We start from the raw sequence: 20,193 nt of genomic DNA, 5'->3' as shown, positions 1-20,193 counted from the left end.
ACACATAGAGTAGTAATTTTCAAGTCTGGTTTAATAAGTTCCACACTGCAGATGTCTTCATTGTTAAACTGTTCTTCTTTGGTTGATATCAGAAAATATCAAGTAGGAACTTCTTCCTGGTGTTGTGATTGCATTGTCGTATTCTTATCACACCACCACTCTTCCTTGCTTTGAAATATAGATTTTGCTATACAGCCTAAGTCGGGGTAGTCACTATTGTTTGACTTTGCATGCACTAAACCATTAGTTGATACAGTAATGAAATATTAGTTGCAGCCAAGTCACTAAAGGCAAACAGCGTGCAGTTGTTCAGAGCTTAATCTTTAATCAAACTGTTGTATTTATAACATTATTTTGTGGCAGCTCTGCCAACACAACAAGACACTAAATCAAAGCTAGAATGATGAGTTTTCAACAGAGCGCAGTCCATTTACTCCAAAGCAAAGATAGCAGTGCCCATAAAGGTGTGTGAATGTGCATCTGAGTTCATATTGAAGTGCATGGAAAGGGATCAAAAGCTTTCTCGCTTAGCCAGCTCAGCTCAGTGAAGCAATAGTCCCTTTATTGTCTCTGGCTTTGAGCCTTCACACACTTTTTGTCTCAGGATTGGACTAGTGAGCTCTTAATGTCCAAGCAGTGCTAAGTGCAGTGGGTTATATGTTGACATTATCAAGTGACATAGTGTTCCTTTTAGATACTCAGATATGGTGAGAGCTGTACTGACAGTGGTGACAAGAACTGTGGTCTGGAGAATCGCAGAGGATCAAAATGAACAATGTGAATATGTGTGTCCTTTTTGGTGTGTGACTATTAGTGGTTACATGTGCTTCTATTGGTATACAGTATGTTTTGCACATAGTTGGGTGTCCAGAGAGAATTTATTGTTTTGAGAACATTCCTGGTGGACTGGTAGAAAAAAAAAAAAATTACAAAAACAGCAGTCCAGATGCTGGGAAGCAGTTTTATTTGAATGTTCACCCTCTTTTATTCACACGGGAATGCTTGTGCAATCATGTCAGCTCTCTTCTTCCTCTGGGAGAAAGGGAGTGAAAAATGATGCACAGCTACTCCCGTGTGCTGTTAATTAGTCTCTAGGGAAAGAGATTTGCAGAACACAACAGATGATGTAACTGCAGAAAAGCTCAAGCTAGGGCTGGAAAAAAAAAACATACCTCAGTGCTAGTGAGAAATGTGACTTAACAAAAACCACTGGACCTAATACGGTGTCTGAATTTAATTCACATAAGCCTGTAGGCGGTTTCTGCTGGCAAACCTCTTAAGTGATTTTATTGTAGTAAGCAACACAATCAGTGGTAGAACACAATGCCATTTACTATATAATGGATGTCCTTTTTGTCTTTAAGCTCAGAACACAAGTCAAGGAGTTGCAAGTAAGATCAAATCTGCCATAAGATGTCATAAGACATCTCATGTAGCTTCCTCAGTAGACTTCTTGAAGAGTTAATGAAGATGAGCTATCACCCTTTTGTACAGGGAATTTAACGATGACAGCTCCAAACAGTTGGAGTGTATCCATTAAAACATGCAAATGAACCTCATGTGCTTTTGCAGTTGTAAAATTTACTCCATCAATGTTGTTTAATAGTTTTCCTATTTAGCTTATCATAGAGAGGTAGATAGATACTTTACTGATCAGAAATTAACTTGTTACAGCAGCAGCATAACGAATACAAATAAAAGGAAGGGATACTGAAGTCCTTGTTATGTGGTGTAGCGTAAAATTATATATTACATAGAACAGTGATAAAATAAAAAATAAACATTTAAATACAAAAATAAGACTGAGTTTGTATAAAAGAGAATTGTAGCAAACAGTAGTGCAAACGGCCTTCGTAAATAACAGTAGGAATGATTTCCTGAAGCGTTCTTTACGGCAGCAGGGTTGAATAAGTCTGAGGGAGAATCAACTCTGTAGTAAAATATGCTGAAAAAATGTAAAGTTTTAGAAGACTTCTATAAGAGGCTCCTCATCTCTGTTTGAGGATGCATTACATAACAAATCCATGTTTATAGCAGATTAAATGATTATTTGAGTGTCCTGCACCCATTCAAAGCCCATAATGACTAACATAATTACATGACCATTAATTCCCACTTCCACAAAATTACAATTGAACAAAATTTTGAAAAAAAAAAATACAGTGGACTTTCTCTAACAAACTGATTTAGCTCTGCTGCCAGAGTAGCATATACAGGAAATCTTTAGTACCACAGGCATATGCTCTTTATAATATAATATATCTTTCTGACAGAGAGTCATCTGCTCTGCAATTTTAACATTGCATTGACATTTAAAATTCTGTTTAGCTTTGCTGGTTTAGAAATGTTCTATTTTATTATTATTATTTTTATTACTACTGCTACTGTTGTTGTTGTTATTGTTTTTTTTTAATATTATTATTATTAGTTACTGCTGTAACAAAAGTATTTCACAAATATGGGATAAATGAAGTATTTCTTATTCTTGTTGTTAATGTGATAGAAAAACCCTACATTAGTTATATTGGATACAGTAATTTCTTTGTCAACACTTAGCCCTTTTCTATAAAGTCTGCTAAAGCAAAAGTCTCTTTATTAAAAAAACAAACATGCTCAGCATATCAGCATTAGACAGCCCAAACACATTAGGATTCTTCAACTGAATCTTATCAAATAATTCTTAAAAATCACAAAATTAAATTCATCCTTGACAACACCAAGATCACAGCAAACACCTGTTATATCTGCCTACCTCAGTTCCAAGCAATGAAGTACTAGTTCCTAACAATAATCACTGTTGCCTCTTGCATTCTCTATATTTATACATGGTTTTGTGTGGTAGTCATCCTTAATTAGAAAGTATTTTCTAACATCTTATTTGTTTTCTTTTGCTGTTGTCCCTTTAAGGTTATTCTTGTTAAAAAAAAAGAAGAAGAAGAAGTAAAGAAAAAATATAAATTGGATAATGAAAATATTTCTCTCATCCAAGGATTATTTTGCACAGAATCCCAGTTAATGAACATTTTGGCCAGTCAATCCAGCAGCAAAGGACAAAGTAAAAACAGAAATTAGAGTGAAGCAGTAAAACTAGTCGTAACAATGAGCAGCAGAAAAGCAATTTGTAAAGAAACAGCACTTTGTTTTCATTTCTTAGATTTTCTTTATGCCGGTATTCATAGCATCATTTACAGTCATGAGATGACTGAAGCCTTGTGTTCATGAATGAGAGGTGGGAGGGGAAGGAAAAGTGGGAGTGGCCAGTTATCCAGGGCCTCCTCCATTTTATAACACAATAGAGCATGAAGTAGTTAACTCTTGTCCTTCCCCCTTTATCTTTTTCTTTTTTTTTTTTTTTTTTGCCACGTGGTATGAGCCAACCCAGTATTTAAATCCGGGAGCTTGAAGGCTGTGCTGTTCATGCACAGAAAACCGGTGTAGTACAGGAAGCAGCTGAGAGAGGGGGAGAGACTGAATCGGGGGAAAGAGAGAAAGAAAAAGAACTGCTTCTCCAGCACACTGAAGGTGGCAGCAGTTACAACAGGAGGAGAAAAGGAAAGACAAAAAGGAAGGGAACTGGGTGATGTCGTCTTAGAGCAGCTTTCCTTTGAGAGAGCATACGCTGCCTCGTTTCTTTCTCTATTTGCTGTCATTCTCTCGCTTCCACTGTACCAGCGGGGGAGGGTACATCAGCCGTCCCAGGCCTAGTTACATGTCCCAGCATCCCACAACAGCTCAGACAAGGCCACTGCGACCATAACGGAGACTGTGAGAACAGGACAAGACAGGGAGATAGAGGTACTGTAACCTATGGCATTTAATCACAAACAGTACCTTAGTATGTTAAGCTTATTAATGTGAATAGTGTGTTAATAGAAGTTTCATCAGTTCTTCTTAAGCATAATACTTAAAGCTCCAAAAATGCCTCACGAGCAAGCTCATAGTGACAGATGAGGTGCAAGTAAACACAGTTGCTGTGCGCTGGAATAAGTTGACAGCATAAGGCAGACATGAGTGTGAGATAAGGAACATAAACAGACTGGCATGTTGCTTATGTATTCCACAGTTTTTACAGGATCTGGATGTTGCAGTGATCGACTATTTGGAGCATGTATTCTCTGCTGCTGTCTGCTACAGCTAACTATAGTGCAGTACCATCACCCGGTTGATTAATCGGGTAAATTATTGAGAGTGAGTTGATTAAAAACAAAACATATGCAGCCATTCTCTAAGAGTGCGCAGTAAACTGAAGAGGTGATTTGCAGCAGCGTGTCAGTTGCTGAACAGGTGCCGCTGACACTAGAAGAAAACAAACATCCTTTTCACATTTGCCTCTTCATTAACACTGAACCCTTCAGGCAGTTTGTATCAGCAGATACTTGCTTAAAAACCCACCTGGGCATGTTTACCTTTCTGATGTTTGTGAGGGCAGTGTTTTAGTGAGCACAGCTGGCATCTGTTTTCTGTGTTGTTGTATGTGAAGGGGATTATTAGATATGTATCCAGGCTGTTTATGTTATACAAAACTGGGCAAAGTACTGAGAATGATCATGTTAGTTTTTATGCATGCATTGACTCATTTTATCTCTGTAGCAGACTTTCATTAAGTTTTTATTATGTTTAAAAAAAAAAAAAAGAAAAAAGGTCCTTCAGAAAGTAACTTTGCAGGCAGTAGTTTGTAGCTGGAAAATATCATCATCCATGTTTGTTCCCTTCTGAAGGCTGAGTACTGAAAAACCATTTTAGAGATGAAGACCCAAAGTAGAAATTTATTCCCATCTGTAGTTGCTAAGGAACATCTGAAGCTTGTGTCATTACTTTCCCTCTCAGTGAAATCTAAGCAAAGCAAAGTTTCTAATTTCCCTATCATTCCTTATGCATAGTTATTTATTTACTTGTTTACACTTTGCCCAACTCAGCTTGATTTAGCTGATTGTTTTGTTTGTAGCGTTCCAAAAATGTTGCCAACAGGGAAGTTGCAGAGTGCCCCCTGGTGTTTCAGCCATGAAACACCCTTCAACCTAAGCACAGTTGAAGGGTGTTTCTCTTGACTGTTATAAATGCCAATAATGGTAACTCAGCAGATAGCCAATATCGGCTGATAATATTAACTTGTGGATTAATTGGTCGGGTTCTGATTACAAATGTACTGTGCAAGAAGAGCTTTTATTTAGTTCATTTGTATAAATAATCATTCTTTTGGTTTTAAATTTGCAAGCTGATTGTGTTTGATTTTACATGTCCAGCACATTCAGCTATTAAAAAAGTTAATTGCATACTCATATTATATTATGAGTCTTATGAGAAGGGAATCATCTGAGTCATGAGCTGATGTTGTCTGATGCTGAGATCAGTTAGTCTCCCAGGACTGAGGCTGAACTTGATATTACTCAGCATTTCATGTTTCTAATGTTTTGCCTTTTAATTGTCTTGATGGACAGGCAAATATGTCCAGCAGAGAATTTAGAACATATATTTTTATACTTCTAAGAAAATTATGTTATTATTTTTTGTTCAGTCAGCACGGATCTCTACAACCAGAGCCCACAGACCTTCACTGCATTATTCAGCAGAGGGTCATATGGCCTCTTGACTGCCTGTTACTGCAGGAAAATAGTTATTCACTGTTAATGACCATATAAGGCTCTTGTACAAAGAGTCTTATACAATTATGGATGCAGTCAAACTCCCTCAACAGAGACTTACATGTGCACCAGTCATGCAAAAGATCAAGAAAATACCCGGAAAAATGCTTTGGCAAGTCTGCTGCAATTAGTGGCAGACGCACTTCCAAATTCATGTCATTATGTCAGGGTGTGTCTGTTTCAAAAGTTGGTAGGGCAAAAAGTATAATACTTAAAATTCCACTGCAGCTACATTGTAGTCACCTTAGTTGCATTCCAAAGAGACTTTGGGATACTGTGACAATCTGTAATAGTTGACATCTTATATACTTTTTAGAAAAGATTTATACCCTCAGTGAAATGAGTGAAATGTAAGTGACGTGATCGATTATCTTTTAGGCACCAGAAACGAATCTCATGCGGGGGTTTATTTGAGCATGCTTTGAATAAAGGCAATAACTGTCTCTTTGATGCTGCACTGAGAAAAGTTGACATGCAACAAGATTTGCTTTTAGTGCAATCTTGTTGATAGCAGTTGATAATTTAATAAGGGAGCAGAAATATACGTAAGTTACAGAGAAGCGTAGAATAAATCAAATAGATTAGATGGGATACTGGCAAAGCATTGTTCATCATTATAGTGGCAGCCAAGTCTAGGGTTGGAGAATGGGGGTATTTTAGCAAATCAAATACAGTTTTTTTTTTTAACAAATTTTGCCAAGTATCTTATGAAATTAATTAAGTTATAAACATCCAAAACTTAGAGATTCAGATGTAGGTTTTCAACCACTGGCTGTTAGATCAGAAAGGTTTTACTGTTAGTTACTAAATTAAACATCATTGATTAATTGAGCTAGCACAACTACTTGCAGCTTATTGCTGCACAACCTGAAAATATGTAGAACAGCAGAAGATATGAAATCTTGATCTCATGTCTTCATTTGTATGAAGATATGAATTTATTATTCTTATCTACTGTAAAAATAGCTGTAACATAGTGAATTTGATCCAAATAAGTCCTGATTCAGAGCCCAGTGAGCTGAAAAAATGATTTTCCTGGGACTCTCCTGCTTTTAATGTGCTGCTCTGTTGAACTACAAAAACAGTTTCCTGGTGGTCTTGGATCATCGGGGCTTAAAGGGAGCAAGTTAATGGTGCCCAATGAATTTTTGTTGTAAACAAACAAAGCTTATGTTTTCATTTAGTGCCATTCACCAAAATGCATTGTGTATATCTTCGAGCTCTAATGAAGATGCGAGTACACTTCCCTCCTCATAAAACATTAGCCAAGCCAGTCCTTCTGAGCATGAAGTCTTCCCTGCCTTTGCAGCCTCACTGCTGAATATCTTGTCACAATAACGGAACCTGTAAATCAGAATGCTCTAGTGACACCGCTTGTAGGACTTTACATTACCTCTTTGTGCTTGCGCGCAAGACAAACAAAACAGGAACTCTTAAAAAGACACCGCATTAGCTTTAATATGTCAAAAATGCTACTGGGAACCTTTAACCAAACAACAAATGTTTCAGTCTAGCCTTTAAGAAGCAAAGTTCAGCAAAGTGCTGGCTGTAAATGACGGGTTTGATGAATGATTTGTTAGCAGCTTAGCCAGTGTGCATATTTTGCACATACAAGAACGTATCTAAACCCAAATTGTAATGTTGGATCCAACACTAGCTGTTTCTTTCATCCAACAGGACTGTTTGATTGTAAGAAACCAACTTCTAAATTATGTTATTTTGCTGTGAAAACACAATTTTGGTAAACTGGTATGGGATATATTCATGAATAAACTGTACAGTGCTGCATTTTGCTTCTTTGGTTTTATCTGGAGTTAGAACTTGGGAGGATGAGGCAGACTCAAAGGACTTTATTGATCCTTTTAGAGTAGGAGCCAGCTCCACAGATACTAAATGAGCATGTGGGCGGTGTGCAGACTCAGGTCCCAGGGACATGACAGAGCTTTAGGATGGAGTGATTTGTCAATATTACTCAAGTTTATAGGGGGAAAAAAAACAGCTGAAGATGAAGATGAAAGGGTTAAGCTATTTCATTCTGAAATAGGCAGGCACACAGTAAACAGGTTGTTTGAGCTGGAAGCTAGAGTTGTAGCCAGCCTGTGAGCCAAAGCACATATAAAAGTGATGCTCACAAAAATACTGCCAAAAAGAGCAAGATTAGGTTTTCACATAAGAGTCATAAATATTAAAAAAATGTGTGAAGACCCTAACCAACAGTTAAAGTTAAACAGCTAGCTGGAGATTATGGACATAATGTATGTCTTTATTTTAATAATTAATGCCCTTTCTTTTCCTTATTGCTATTGGACATTTTTAAATAAGCCATTAAATGCATTAGTTATACAGACCTTGGAAAGTAAAATGTAAAACCACACGAAAACTTGATTTATAAAGGTTAGGTTGTTGTTTTGATGTTTACCACTTGCTGTGATTTTGGATGTTATTTGCGTTAATGATTAAAATTAGCATTTATCAAAAGTAAAATCACAGTTTTTAGCTATGTAAAAGGAAATTTACTTGCTTCTGCTTCCCTTTGCTTTAGTTTCTGTTATTTTTGTTGTGTTTATTTGCATAGAAGTCTGTAGAAGGGTTGTGCTGCCTTCGAGAGTGATGTCACTGAGATAAATAGAGTTGTGGTGTACTGGATTAACAGTCATCTGTGATGGAAAGGCCAGAGGATTACATGGATACTATACTAGGAATGACTGTTTGTGTGAGCATCTGTATACTTAAAGTCATCTGTTTGTCCATTTTAAAATGAGCAATATACAGCATAGGAATTTGCTGCACGTATGCCTGCATATAATCTATGGATAGATTCTTTATGTGAATTTTTTGTTGAAAAAAATATGCCAATAAGTGACAAAAAAATGTCAGTACAGAAATACCAAAGATAAGTTTTAAGGTCATTTAGACATGTTGCGACTTCACTTGCTTTGAAAATTAAAGTCCAGTGTAACCACTGTAATTCAGTTAGATTTGGGTTTTTTCCATGAGTCACTTCAAAGCGCAATAATGAAATATTTCACCATACCAGTGTACTGTGGTGAGTTAACCTCCTCTCATTCCTGATTCCACCGCCTTAGAGGCAGACAGCAGATGGCAGAGACTAATTGTCACAGGGCAGACACAGTTACCAATGGTGGCAGCAATTATGGAGGAGCATGAACACACCACTCCCAAGGGCATAGCCTCATGAGAGGTTAAATTAGTTTGTGTGCGCTTATAACTATGAGACTTTAAATTGTACTTTACTTGAACTGAAATTCCTGGCTTCCCCTTAGCAAACATACAGAATCAGTAGATTTGATTATCTTTAGTGTACTACAGTCTTAAGAGACATGAATTTTGTCTTTTGGCACCCCTCCATCTTATTTTGTTTTAGTGTTCAGTGGTGATGTCTTCTGTTTCCAGCATGTGTCGTTCTCAGGTGTGTCTCTTGATGTCACAGTGTGTGCACATGAGTCAGAGAAAGTGTTTTTCAAGTGTGCGTATCTATTTGAGACTGAGTCTGCTAGTGCACAGTATCTGCTAGTAAAGCTGTCTTTTTTTTCTAAGCTGGCCTTTGTTCTTCAGCTTTGTACAAGGATTTGTACGCTCTATCACTGATTGCAGGCACAGCTGCCACCACCAGAGCTTTATATTTAACCATAGTTAGACCCTATTTTAATTTATTTAACTTCTGGGGAAGTGTGTGTTTCACAGTTAATTCCCTTGACTTGTGTGTTCTACTTAGATAGACAATAAAATATGCTACAGTGTCCATGCAGCTGAAGGAAGGAAACAGAGGAAGGTCTTGTGTAAAAACTGACCAGTGTTGTGATAACTGGCATTATATGGTGTTGACTTGTAAAATCAGTTACTTTCCACAGTAACTTTTGTAATAACTCACTAAAGATTTTAGCTGACAGACATGATGAGAGCTGTTTTTCTTCCATTCCAAGTTTTTAACCTTTTTGAATGTGTGCTCATGTTACATTAGACTAAGCTGTTATGTCTGAGCCAAATTTGTGCTTGCGAGAGTCATACTTTTCCTCTCTTAGACAACCTCTTGGTCTTTCATAATCCACCACGTAGATTCTTTCCTGTTTTTCTTCATTGATGGTAATCATCACTTTTATATATTTGGCTGTCTCTGTTTTCAGCAGACTGTGAAATGAATAAGAACAGTGAACTTAGCCTGTGAAGTACCCAAATATGTATGTGAGTGTCCATGAATTTTGGCAGTAAAAACACACTGTACATGATTGTTAATGTGGTTATTTAAATTCTGTGACTATGTTTAAATGCAAACCCAAGTCAGAAAAATTTAAGACACTGTTTAAAATGTAACCAAAAACAATGCAATAATTTGTAAATCTCATAAACTCATATTTTATTTACAATAGAACATAGAAAACATGTCAAATGTTTAAACTGAGAAAATTTACCAATTCAAGAAAAATATTAGCTCATTTTGAATTTGATGGCAGCAACATGTCTCAAAAAAGTTGGGACGGGGTCATGTTTACTACTCTGTAGCATCCCCACTTCTCTCACATTTGTAAATGTCCAGGAACTGAGGAGACCAGCTGCTGGACTTTGTCCCATTCTTGTCTGATACAGGACTCTGCTGCTCAACAGTCTTGGGTCTTCTTTGTCATATTTTTTTATTTCTGACCCTGCCATCTGAATGTCACACCAGAAATTGAGAGAAATTCTCCAATCTTCTTTTGTCTAATTTCGGTGAGCCCGTGTGAATTATAGGCTCAGTTTCCTGTTCATAGCTGACAGGATTGGCAGCTGGTCTTCTGCTGCTGTAGCTCATCTGCTTCAAGGTTCAACATGTGTGTTCAAAGATGCTGTTTGGTCATTGGGTCATTTTGAGCATGTGTGCATGCCTAAATGTATCGAGTTGCTGCCATGTGATTGGCTGATTAGATATTTGCCTTAATGCGCGGTTGAACAGGTGTGCTTAACAAAGTGTAGCTGTTTCATTATGCACTCTGATTGTGCTCAGAAATTCCCTGGCTTTGCCTTTACTAGACCTTGGACTGGCCCATGAAAAAGATTTGTGTTAGTATTTCAGATCACATACCGATCACATGCTGTTTCTCTTTCCGTGTGTTCCTACAGATCTTTGTGGTGCATCTGGGCCCAAGCCCCTCAAAACCCAGCGATCCCTTCCTGGGACGCCTGTGTCTCTCACACACTGCCCAATCGACCTGCGAACATCAATGGAGGAAAAGTACAAAGAAATTGCTGAGGTAAGAACTTGAAATTAGACAACTATTGTTTGCAGAAGAGGAAAAACTTTAAAAATCTCACACAAACTGTGCAAAACATCATAAGCTTGAAGTTTTCTTAATTTGAAACACACCACTCCAACCTGCACCTTTAGTTCTCAGTTGTAGGTAAATGTAACAGATGGTTTTGTGTAAGCCTCAATGGCTTCCATAGGTCCATAAATGCATGAATATTGACATGGTTTCCTGTTTTATGACACCATAAATGTTATAACTTCTGCCTGAACCAGGAGCTGTTCACACGCAGCATGACGGAGAGCGAGATGCGGAGTGCTCCGTATGAGTTCCCGGAAGACAGTCCCATCGAACAGCTGGAAGAAAGACGTCACCGCCTAGAGAGGCAGATCAGTCAGGATATTAAGTGAGGAAATGCAAACACATACATACAAAGCCAGTTCAGCAAGATTTTTTTTAGCAAAGACAGACAGATGTAGCTTTTCCTCCTCTTCCTGCATTTTATACACAGTCTTGTTTCCTCTCGAGCACACATGCTTATCAGCTTCCAACATGCCCATGAGCAGGCTGACTAACCACAATTTTTGGATAACTGGAATAGCTAGCAGCTGGCACCTTTTCTGGTGGCACAGTGTCATACTTTTATAAGGAGGTGGGTTCTGCCAGGGTGGACTACCTGCACCACTAAGCTGATCATTGGGTGATTATCTGCAAGTCTCTGCAAGTTTATCAATCAGAGTTCACTACTACTAACCGGTGATAATTGTCTGCTTGTGTAAATTACCTTGGTTATCTAATATGTATGTATGTATCTATGTGTAAGTCAGGATGCTTATTTGTATGGGTGCCTATATCTGGTCTCTTTTCCTTTATATGCTTCATTTCTTCTCACTACCTCTTGTGCCCATCTGCCCCCTGCCTTGCCCACGCTATCCTGCACTGCTGCATCTCACCCAAGGCTTGAGCCAGAGATCTTGCTCCGTGCCAAACAGGACTTCATGAAAATCGACAGTGCTGCAGACCTAGAGTGAGTGAGCACTGCCTCAGTGCATTTTTATGCTTTGTTTAGTCATTATTTCTGTGGTTGTTATTTGATTTCTGCTGATCTCTGTTTTGTTTGTTTGTACTTTGAAAAATGGAGATGGTAAATGTTGTACTGTGCAGAAATTTTGAAATGTATTTATATTTTGGTTCCAAGGAGCCAGACTCTGTTGTAATTTTTTAAAGTGGTCTTTAAAAGGCTTTTGCACAGTACTGTACTGTACCTGTGGACATTTAATCCATCCATTCTATACTTATTAATACCTAGTCTGCAGTATTTGCAAACCTACTGTAAGTACTTTTCTCCAGAACCAGTGACAGAGATTATCACTATGTTGAGATGGACCACATCTCCCCCCTGCTGGTGACATAATATATGTTAGAAACAAGTACTGTTTGGCCAGATTTACCAAACATGGTAAATCAGTGTGTAGCAGCAATCTGAAAAAGTGTGCAAATGGAAGTGACAAGTTCATCGGGTGTTCTACTAAAGATATGCAAATTTATGAACACAGACGCAGCCAGGTCATTTCACTAATGACAGTCTACTGAGTAGAGAAGTGCAAATTAGCAGGTCACAAACAAAAAGACCTGATGAGGGAGGGCACAATCTTCTAACATCACAGATGCAGTTTCATATTTGTAGTATGTGTAGGTGTAGCACATGTGAAAACATGAGAATCTATATGTTCTGATACAACAGCAAAATATTCAAAGTAGTTGGACACTGACTGTGACTGGGTCTGGTTTTGGAGATTCTCTGGATGGTTACTGACTGCTCAGGTGGTGCATAGGATTAATTCACGCAAGGCTGCTTTATTGCAAACAATAGCACCATATGAATCTGAAGTCTGCGTAACAGCAGGTCACAGTATTTATTTTAAGATTCTGATTGAATTTGCGGCACTTCAGGTATGTACAATATTTTTTGTTGCTGTGATACTGCAGGTATTTATTAAAGTCAAAAGAAAGACTTTGACCTACAGACATTTAAGTTAGAGTGCCATTTAAACACTATTACTGTTAAATTCAGATATTACTCTTAACATGCTTAAAATGTGCCCGAGTTACATTAATAGCTGAATGATGGATGTTTCAACATCTTATGTGATAAGAACAGAAGTAGCCTAAAAGGTAGAATACATGAATTTCTATTTGTGCTGTAGGAGAGCTCTCTGTGTGCTCGCTGCTGATTAAAGACAAGCAAAATGAAGCTTTGGTGCTTTCTGCTGCTTTTGTTATGGACCTGTCTGTGCAGAAAACCTTGAAACACTGCACGCTGCTTTTCTTACTGAAAGAAAGTAACTGCTGAACCCCCTGTAGTGCATCCATAGCACTTATGCATCTGGTATTCTACTGCCAGGAGGCTAAAGGGGGAGCACTGGCAGTAATTTATTTTTTTTGTGCATTTTTGGCAACAGTGGCTTTTATTGACAGTAGAGGGAGACAGGAAACGGGGGGAAGATATGCGGGCTAGCTGGTGACAGGCCGGGACTCAAACCTGCATCGCCTGCACCGCAGCATATATATGTGGTTGCCTGCTCCACCACTGAGCTATCTGGGCACCCACTGACAGTAATTTTTAGTTTTGGTTTCCTCAATAATTAAATCTGTACTTCCTGTGAACCCTGACTAATTTCCACAGCTCTGGTCTTTGGACAGCTTTATGGGTTAACTATTGAGGTTTTAATTCCAGATACACAGGCATCTTACTGTTACCCATGTGCAATCAGTTTGAAAGGGTGTAACTTTCCTGTTTCTGTAACTGCAGTCTCCAAGATTCATTCAAGCAACTTTTTCTTGCAGATGTAGACATGTTAAAAAAAAAAAAAAAGAGCAAAGACTAAAGTTTCCCCAGAATTTTGGGCTTCGTCATTGCCAGTGTGAGAAGTTTGGTTCCACCCAGACTCCATGATTTGACCTGCTAAAATCCTTTGAGTAGAGACCAAAAGAATCCCTAGGAGTGAATAGAAAAAATCCTCATCTTGTTACTATGAAATGCTGCAAATCTATCTTGTTTATTAGGTTAATTGATATCTTATTATAAATAAATGTTTTAAATCTATCCAACATAAAAAGTGTATCACATGAAGTGGTATAAATGCTTTTCAAATTGACTGGACTGCACTGTCATGTGTCAGTTATTATTCTTATATAAAGAAACAATCAGCACTTACTTTTTCTTCCATCGCACCACTCTTTGTACCCTCATGCCCCCCTTACTCTGTGCCCGTCTCTGTTCTTTAAGGTTAATAATGAAAGATGCAAGTGTGGACACTGTTGATGATGCCTTTAAGGAGCGAGAAATGCCCATGGAGAGAGAGTACCAGCGGGTCTCAATATCTGGAGAGGAAAAGTGCGGGGTGAGAATCTTGTGTTGAACTCTTCTTCTAGGATTTTTAAAATAATAAACAATAATCATCAAAATAATTCAGTTCAGTTCGAATCTGTTATTTATTTAGTGCTAGTTCACAACACCAGTTGCCTCAAGGTGCTTTATACTGAAAGGGAAAGACAATATCAGAGATAAAACCCCAACAGTAAAAGGACAACAACAAAACACAAACTGTGAGCAACCGTAGACAAAAGTTAATGACAGTAGTGGAAATGAAATATATCAGGAATGAAAATAAGGGAGAGAAATAATACTCAAGTCTAATACATTTATATCCTTGTATGTGACTGTATTTATCTATTTATATATCCAGGTGCCCTTCACTGATCTAGTAGATGCTGCTAAGTGTGTGGTGAAAGCACTGTTCATCCGGGAGAAGTACATAAACTGCTCCCTGCAGAACTTTTGTAAGACCACCGCTCACGCCTTGCAGGACCTTGGGATGAAGACTCTGGATCTGGGAATTTATGAAGCTGTACCAGAGACCCCTGTAGATGCTGGTAAAACATGCACACAATCAACACAACTAGGCACAAAAAAAAAGAAAGTGTTCATCAGAAAGACAGAGCCAGAAAGCATACTTTGACAAGTTGAACTTGATTTGTTAAATAGAGGAAAAATCCAGTCTTAGCATAGATTCCCTTAAAACTTTCATTACTCTTTATGTGTACCTGTAAAGAAAACACACGTACACTTTAGTATTTTTCTGGCAAAACACTAAAGTGATCAGAAACTCCTTAAGATTATTTTCTCTGTGTAAAAGGTGGGTCACTATAAAATGTGAATGAAAGCAGAATGCAATGATTTGCATATCTCATAAACCCATATTTTATTCACAATCGATGTGCCAACAAAAGGCTAGAAAAGTAAATAGAACCAAAAAGCTTCAAGAACATTTTGCAACTAATGAGATTAATTTACAATAGGTCAGTAATGTGATTGGGTATAAAAAGAACATATCAGTGAGGCAGAGGTTCACCAGTCTGTAAAAAAAATACTTGTATAAATTGTGGAACAATTTCAGGATAACTTTTAATCTAGCTTGTTATCAGTGCTTAGTTCAAAAGCCTGCATCTCTGATGGTATGGAGGCGCATTAGTGCCTATGGAACTGACAGCTTGCACATCTGGAAAGGCACCTTTCATATTTCAGCAAGACGATGCTAAACTGAATGGCTTTGTAGTAGAAGAGTTATCTGGTCTGCTTGCAGTCCAGACCTTTCACCAGTTTTTGCATCATGTAACTAAATATGTTGTGAATTTTTAATTCATTGTGCCCCACCTTTTTTGGAATTGGGTTTGTAAGCATTCTAATTTCAAAACTAGATCAAGTGAAAACACAAAGACATCAGAGCCACTGTGTAACAAAAAATTGCCTTTTTTTTTTCTTTTTATATACACTTACATTTTTTTGTAGCATGAAAAATAGACTAATGTCCATTTTCTGGTTTTCCCAGATGCCCCTGTCCATCCACCTGTTTCTGAAACACACCCTTATGACAATCAGGACCCCAAGAACATGCCACCAGATACAGGATATGGCTGCAAGATGGTGGATGGAGTAGTTCATGTCTACACTAAGAAAAACAACATGGACAAGTATGTGCTTGTACCTGTATAATGACATTTCATTTTTCATGCAACTCTCTCTGGAAAGAATAACTTAATGACTGCTTTCCTTTTCAGAAGTGCAGAACTTGACCTGCTGTATCCTGACCTCAAAGAGTATATTGCAGACATGAATGTGATGATGGCTCTCATTATCAACGGGCCAGTGTGAGTTTTTTTTTAACAGTACAAGTTGAAAGATGATATTGGATTACGGCTCAGTGTACAGTCTAAATATAACACATCCCCGTCCCCTCTGTAGGAAGTCTTTCTGCTACCGTCGCCTACAGTACCTAAGCTCTAAATTTCAGATGCACATCCTCCTGAATGAGATGAAGGAGCTGGCAGCCCAGAAGAAGGTTCCTCATAGAGATTTCTACAACATAAGAAAGGCAAGAGCCAACAAGTGACAGCTGCTGCTTGTTTATCCATCACTGGGCTGACAAGATGCCTACAAATGAGAGTGAAAACAGTTGTTTTCCCTGAGCTTTTTCCAGCTGCAGTGCATTTCAAATCTTCATATACTGTGATTTAAATATCTACATTAAAAAACTGCTTAAATTATATCATCAATAGCTAATCCTGCTGTGAAATAACTGCTTTTGGTGAAGTTCTAAGATTACAGATGAATGAGGATATCTTTCTGTTGATGCTCTGCTCTGTCCTGGCAGGTGGACACACACATACATGCCTCATCCTGCATGAACCAGAAGCACCTGCTGAGATTCATTAAGAGAGCCATGAAGAAATACCCCGAGGAGATCGTTCACATTGAGCACGGGCGTGGTCAGACCCTCAAGGAGGTTTTTGAGAGCATGAACCTGACGGCGTTCGATCTGAGTGTAGACACGCTCGACATGCACGCGGTGAGTGAGAGAGGAGCATTTCCAAAGCTTATATATACAAGGACACGCTGTGAGATACATCTGATATAAAAATAACATGTGACTGGCTTCTTTTTACTCATCAGGACCGCAACACATTTCATCGGTTTGACAAGTTTAACGCCAAATACAACCCCATTGGAGAATCCATTCTCAGAGAGATCTTCATCAAGACAGACAACCACATTGAAGGGAAATATTTTGCACATATAATTAAGGTGTGAAATAATTAATGTATAGTACAGTATGTATCTTATGTAAATGAGCCTTAAAAATATTCACACCCATCTCTTATCTACCCAAGGAGGTGATGTTTGATTTGGAGGAGAGCAAGTACCAGAACTCCGAGCTGCGTCTGTCCATCTACGGCCGCTCCAGAGATGAATGGGACAATCTGGCTAAGTGGGCTGTCAAACACAGAGTATATTCTGATAATGTGCGCTGGCTTGTCCAAGTGCCCCGTCTGTTGTAAGTGTTTCTCCAACATTTCATTATTAAATGATAGCGAGTACGCAGCAGATTTTTAAAAAAGCAGGAAATTGTGTAGCACACCTCTGAGGACACATAAGTTTCATAAGCATTTAGATTAAATGCACTGTACTGTGTTTGGACTGTCGCAATGTTACATCAGAGAAGGACTCTTGTAAGAGAAAATAAGAAAAAACAAAACAAAATACAAGCAATTATAACCAACTGATAAGTTTTAATAGGTTAAAGCTTCCGGGCTGATACAGTTCACTGTTCAATCACCACCTTTCTAGTGATGTGTACCACACAAAGAAGCAGCTGGCCAATTTCCAGGAGATGCTGGAGAATATCTTCATGCCTCTGTTTGAAGTCACGGTCAACCCCCGCAGTCACCCTGAGCTGCATCTCTTCCTGGCGCATGTGAGTGTCTCTTCACAAGGAATTCATGGTATCGTGATAATCCATACTTAAAGATACTAAATGATTCATTTGGTGTCTACTTTTGTGGGTTAATAGGTGGTGGGCTTTGACAGCGTGGACGATGAGTCCAAACCTGAGCACCACATTTTCAATCTTGACAGTCCTCTGCCAGCCAACTGGACAGAAGAAGATAACCCGCCCTACTCTTACTACCTCTACTACACCTATGCCAACATGAGTGTGCTAAACCACCTGCGAAGGTATATGGATGTCCCTATAATGCATAGCTATGTTTGTTTTCACTTAATTTAACATATTTATAAGTTAAAGACAATGATTCACAAACCAAAAATATATAACTTTTTTAAAATTAGTTGTTGTTTTTTTAAAATTTGATGCAGGCGGCGAGGTTTCCATACGTTTGTGCTGCGCCCTCACTGTGGGGAAGCGGGGCCCATCCACCACCTGGTGTCAGGTTTCATGCTGTCAGAGAACATCTCTCACGGTCTGCTGCTCCGAAAGGTCAGGACACCACACACGGGACTGTTTCTGAAAGACTGCTGTGGGAAATTTTCACTTTATTATTACAAAGTAGCTTACAAACTTTTTATAACAATGACATTGCATGAACACTACTGACGAGTTACAACAGGAAAAGCATGAGCCCAGTGAGGTCATTCAGTGGCTCGGTTATTTTTACAAGTGGTCCTGCTGATGGGTTTGATGAATATGAAAATGGTGTTTATCAGGGAAAATAGTTTAGAAGTGGGGTTCTCTGGCGAATGCCAATTTAGGAAGCCAACGTGTGATTGGAGAAAATGAGAATATGTTTTATTTTTGTTTTTTTAACCTTTAGTGAGATGGTATTTTTGACATTTGCAGTATCTGCCGTTACAAGTAAACTTAAAGCCGTCATAGCAGCTGAAGTAGAAGATAAATGGTCTTTTGACTCATCATCATCACATGAATGCTGTATAAAGTGGATGGTGGAAATTTTAAGATTTTTTACAAAGTGAATCAAAGATGTTCTGGTGGCCCAGGACCTTACTAACACACTCAAGTTTTATGGTTACGTTTTGCATGTCATGCATATGCAAACGCTTATATCATCATACAGTTAGGTTCACAGGGTTTTTGGACAATGACACAGTCTTTTTTGCAATTTTCCCTCCGTATGCCCCCACAGAGGATTTTAAATCAAGCAATCAAGATGTGATTGAAGTGCAGACTTTCAGCTTTAATTCAAGGCAATTTAATTCCAGATCTTTTATCTGCTTAATTTGTCTGAGAATAATAAGGAGACAGGCCTCACCTAGCCATGAAATTGTTAGTCAAATGTCCAGTTTCTTTTGTGTATCTAAAAATGGGCGACTGTGTATATAAATGGCTGTAATTCCAAAACAGTTAATGCAATACTTCTGTTAAATCCTTGAATTAAGGTTGAAAGTCTGCACTTCAATCACATCTTGTTTGTTTGATTTAAAAAAAAAAAAAAAAAAAGACAAAAATGGGTCATTTTCCAAAAACTTATGGCTCTAATTATATACGCTATAAATTTTAAAAAGTGAGGCGGCTATTTACCGTATTTTTTGGATTATACGTCGCTCCGGAGTATAGGTCGCACCAGCCAAAAAATGCATAATAAAGAAGAAAAAAACATATATAGGTCGCACTGGACTATAAGTCGCACTTTTTTTGGGGAAGGGGGGTTGATATAATCCGAGACTCAGAGCAGAAATTCCATCTTGAACGGCAATTTAAAATAATAATGGATTAAAGAACAGGACGAACACGGTTACGCCTACGTTATGCTAACGTAACACATTCAGCTACATGACGCACAACGAACACGTGTTCGGTATGTTAACGTAACATTAAGTTATTCAGATAACCATAGCATAAAGAACATGCTAACAAGTTAACCAAACCATCAATCCATTGAATTCTTCATCCTCGGTGTCACTTCTAAACAATTCCGTACACTCCGTAGACGAAGCGCCGCTTCCTCTTCTGTGTCGCGTTAGTCAGACTCGTCGTCAGCTGCAGTTCCAATTATTCCAGCCTTTCTGAATCCCAACAGGATGGTTTGGTTGTCATTGAAGCCCATGTTTTCTTGATCCATCCAATGACTTCCAGGAAAGTTGGGTGGCGCATTCTCCCAGTTGCCGTTAAGCTGTGCTCTCCATCCATCATCCACTGCGCCCACAGGTTACGCAAGACTGCCTTAAAGCTGCAGTTCACGGAGATGTCAAGTGGCTGGAGTATTTTGGTTCATGTGTTATAAATGTCACATATACGTCGCTCCGGAGTATAGGTCGCACCCCCAGCCAAACTATGAAAAAAAGTGCAACTTATACTCCGGAAAATACGGTAGTTTAGTGTTACTGTGCATAGTGGCATGTTATTTTTCATTCTTCAAGAATAATCAAAACAAGTCTGCCAATCCACTGCTGTTCAGTTTGAACTGAATATTTACTGGTTTCTCTGCCTCTTTCT

General features: G+C 38.4%; 1 protein-coding gene across 5 annotated transcripts in view; it reads left to right on the top strand.

The window, feature by feature from the left end:
* The window catches only part of ampd2a (adenosine monophosphate deaminase 2a), a 32,517-nt gene that overhangs the window by 7,245 nt on the left and 5,079 nt on the right, over nucleotides 1-20,193 (top strand). For 4 of the 5 annotated variants that reach the window (XM_030728772.1, XM_030728771.1, XM_030728770.1 and 1 more), the window contains 14 exons: nucleotides 10,758-10,888; nucleotides 11,158-11,288; nucleotides 11,841-11,909; nucleotides 14,172-14,286; nucleotides 14,632-14,818; nucleotides 15,775-15,916; nucleotides 16,004-16,093; nucleotides 16,188-16,317; nucleotides 16,597-16,791; nucleotides 16,896-17,027; nucleotides 17,114-17,277; nucleotides 17,571-17,697; nucleotides 17,794-17,957; nucleotides 18,099-18,219. In XM_030728772.1, the coding sequence (XP_030584632.1) occupies nucleotides 10,758-10,888; nucleotides 11,158-11,288; nucleotides 11,841-11,909; nucleotides 14,172-14,286; nucleotides 14,632-14,818; nucleotides 15,775-15,916; nucleotides 16,004-16,093; nucleotides 16,188-16,317; nucleotides 16,597-16,791; nucleotides 16,896-17,027; nucleotides 17,114-17,277; nucleotides 17,571-17,697; nucleotides 17,794-17,957; nucleotides 18,099-18,219 (1,898 nt within the window). Of the gene's footprint in view, nucleotides 1-3,454; nucleotides 3,796-10,757; nucleotides 10,889-11,157; nucleotides 11,289-11,840; nucleotides 11,910-14,171; nucleotides 14,287-14,631; nucleotides 14,819-15,774; nucleotides 15,917-16,003; nucleotides 16,094-16,187; nucleotides 16,318-16,596; nucleotides 16,792-16,895; nucleotides 17,028-17,113; nucleotides 17,278-17,570; nucleotides 17,698-17,793; nucleotides 17,958-18,098; nucleotides 18,220-20,193 lie in introns of those variants that run through there. The other variant, XM_030728773.1, reaches the window with a different exon arrangement.

This window comes from Archocentrus centrarchus, chromosome 5, assembly GCF_007364275.1.
Source record: "Archocentrus centrarchus isolate MPI-CPG fArcCen1 chromosome 5, fArcCen1, whole genome shotgun sequence".
NCBI lineage: Eukaryota > Metazoa > Chordata > Actinopteri > Cichliformes > Cichlidae > Archocentrus > Archocentrus centrarchus.
This window is presented reverse-complemented; position numbering and strand designations above follow the sequence as displayed.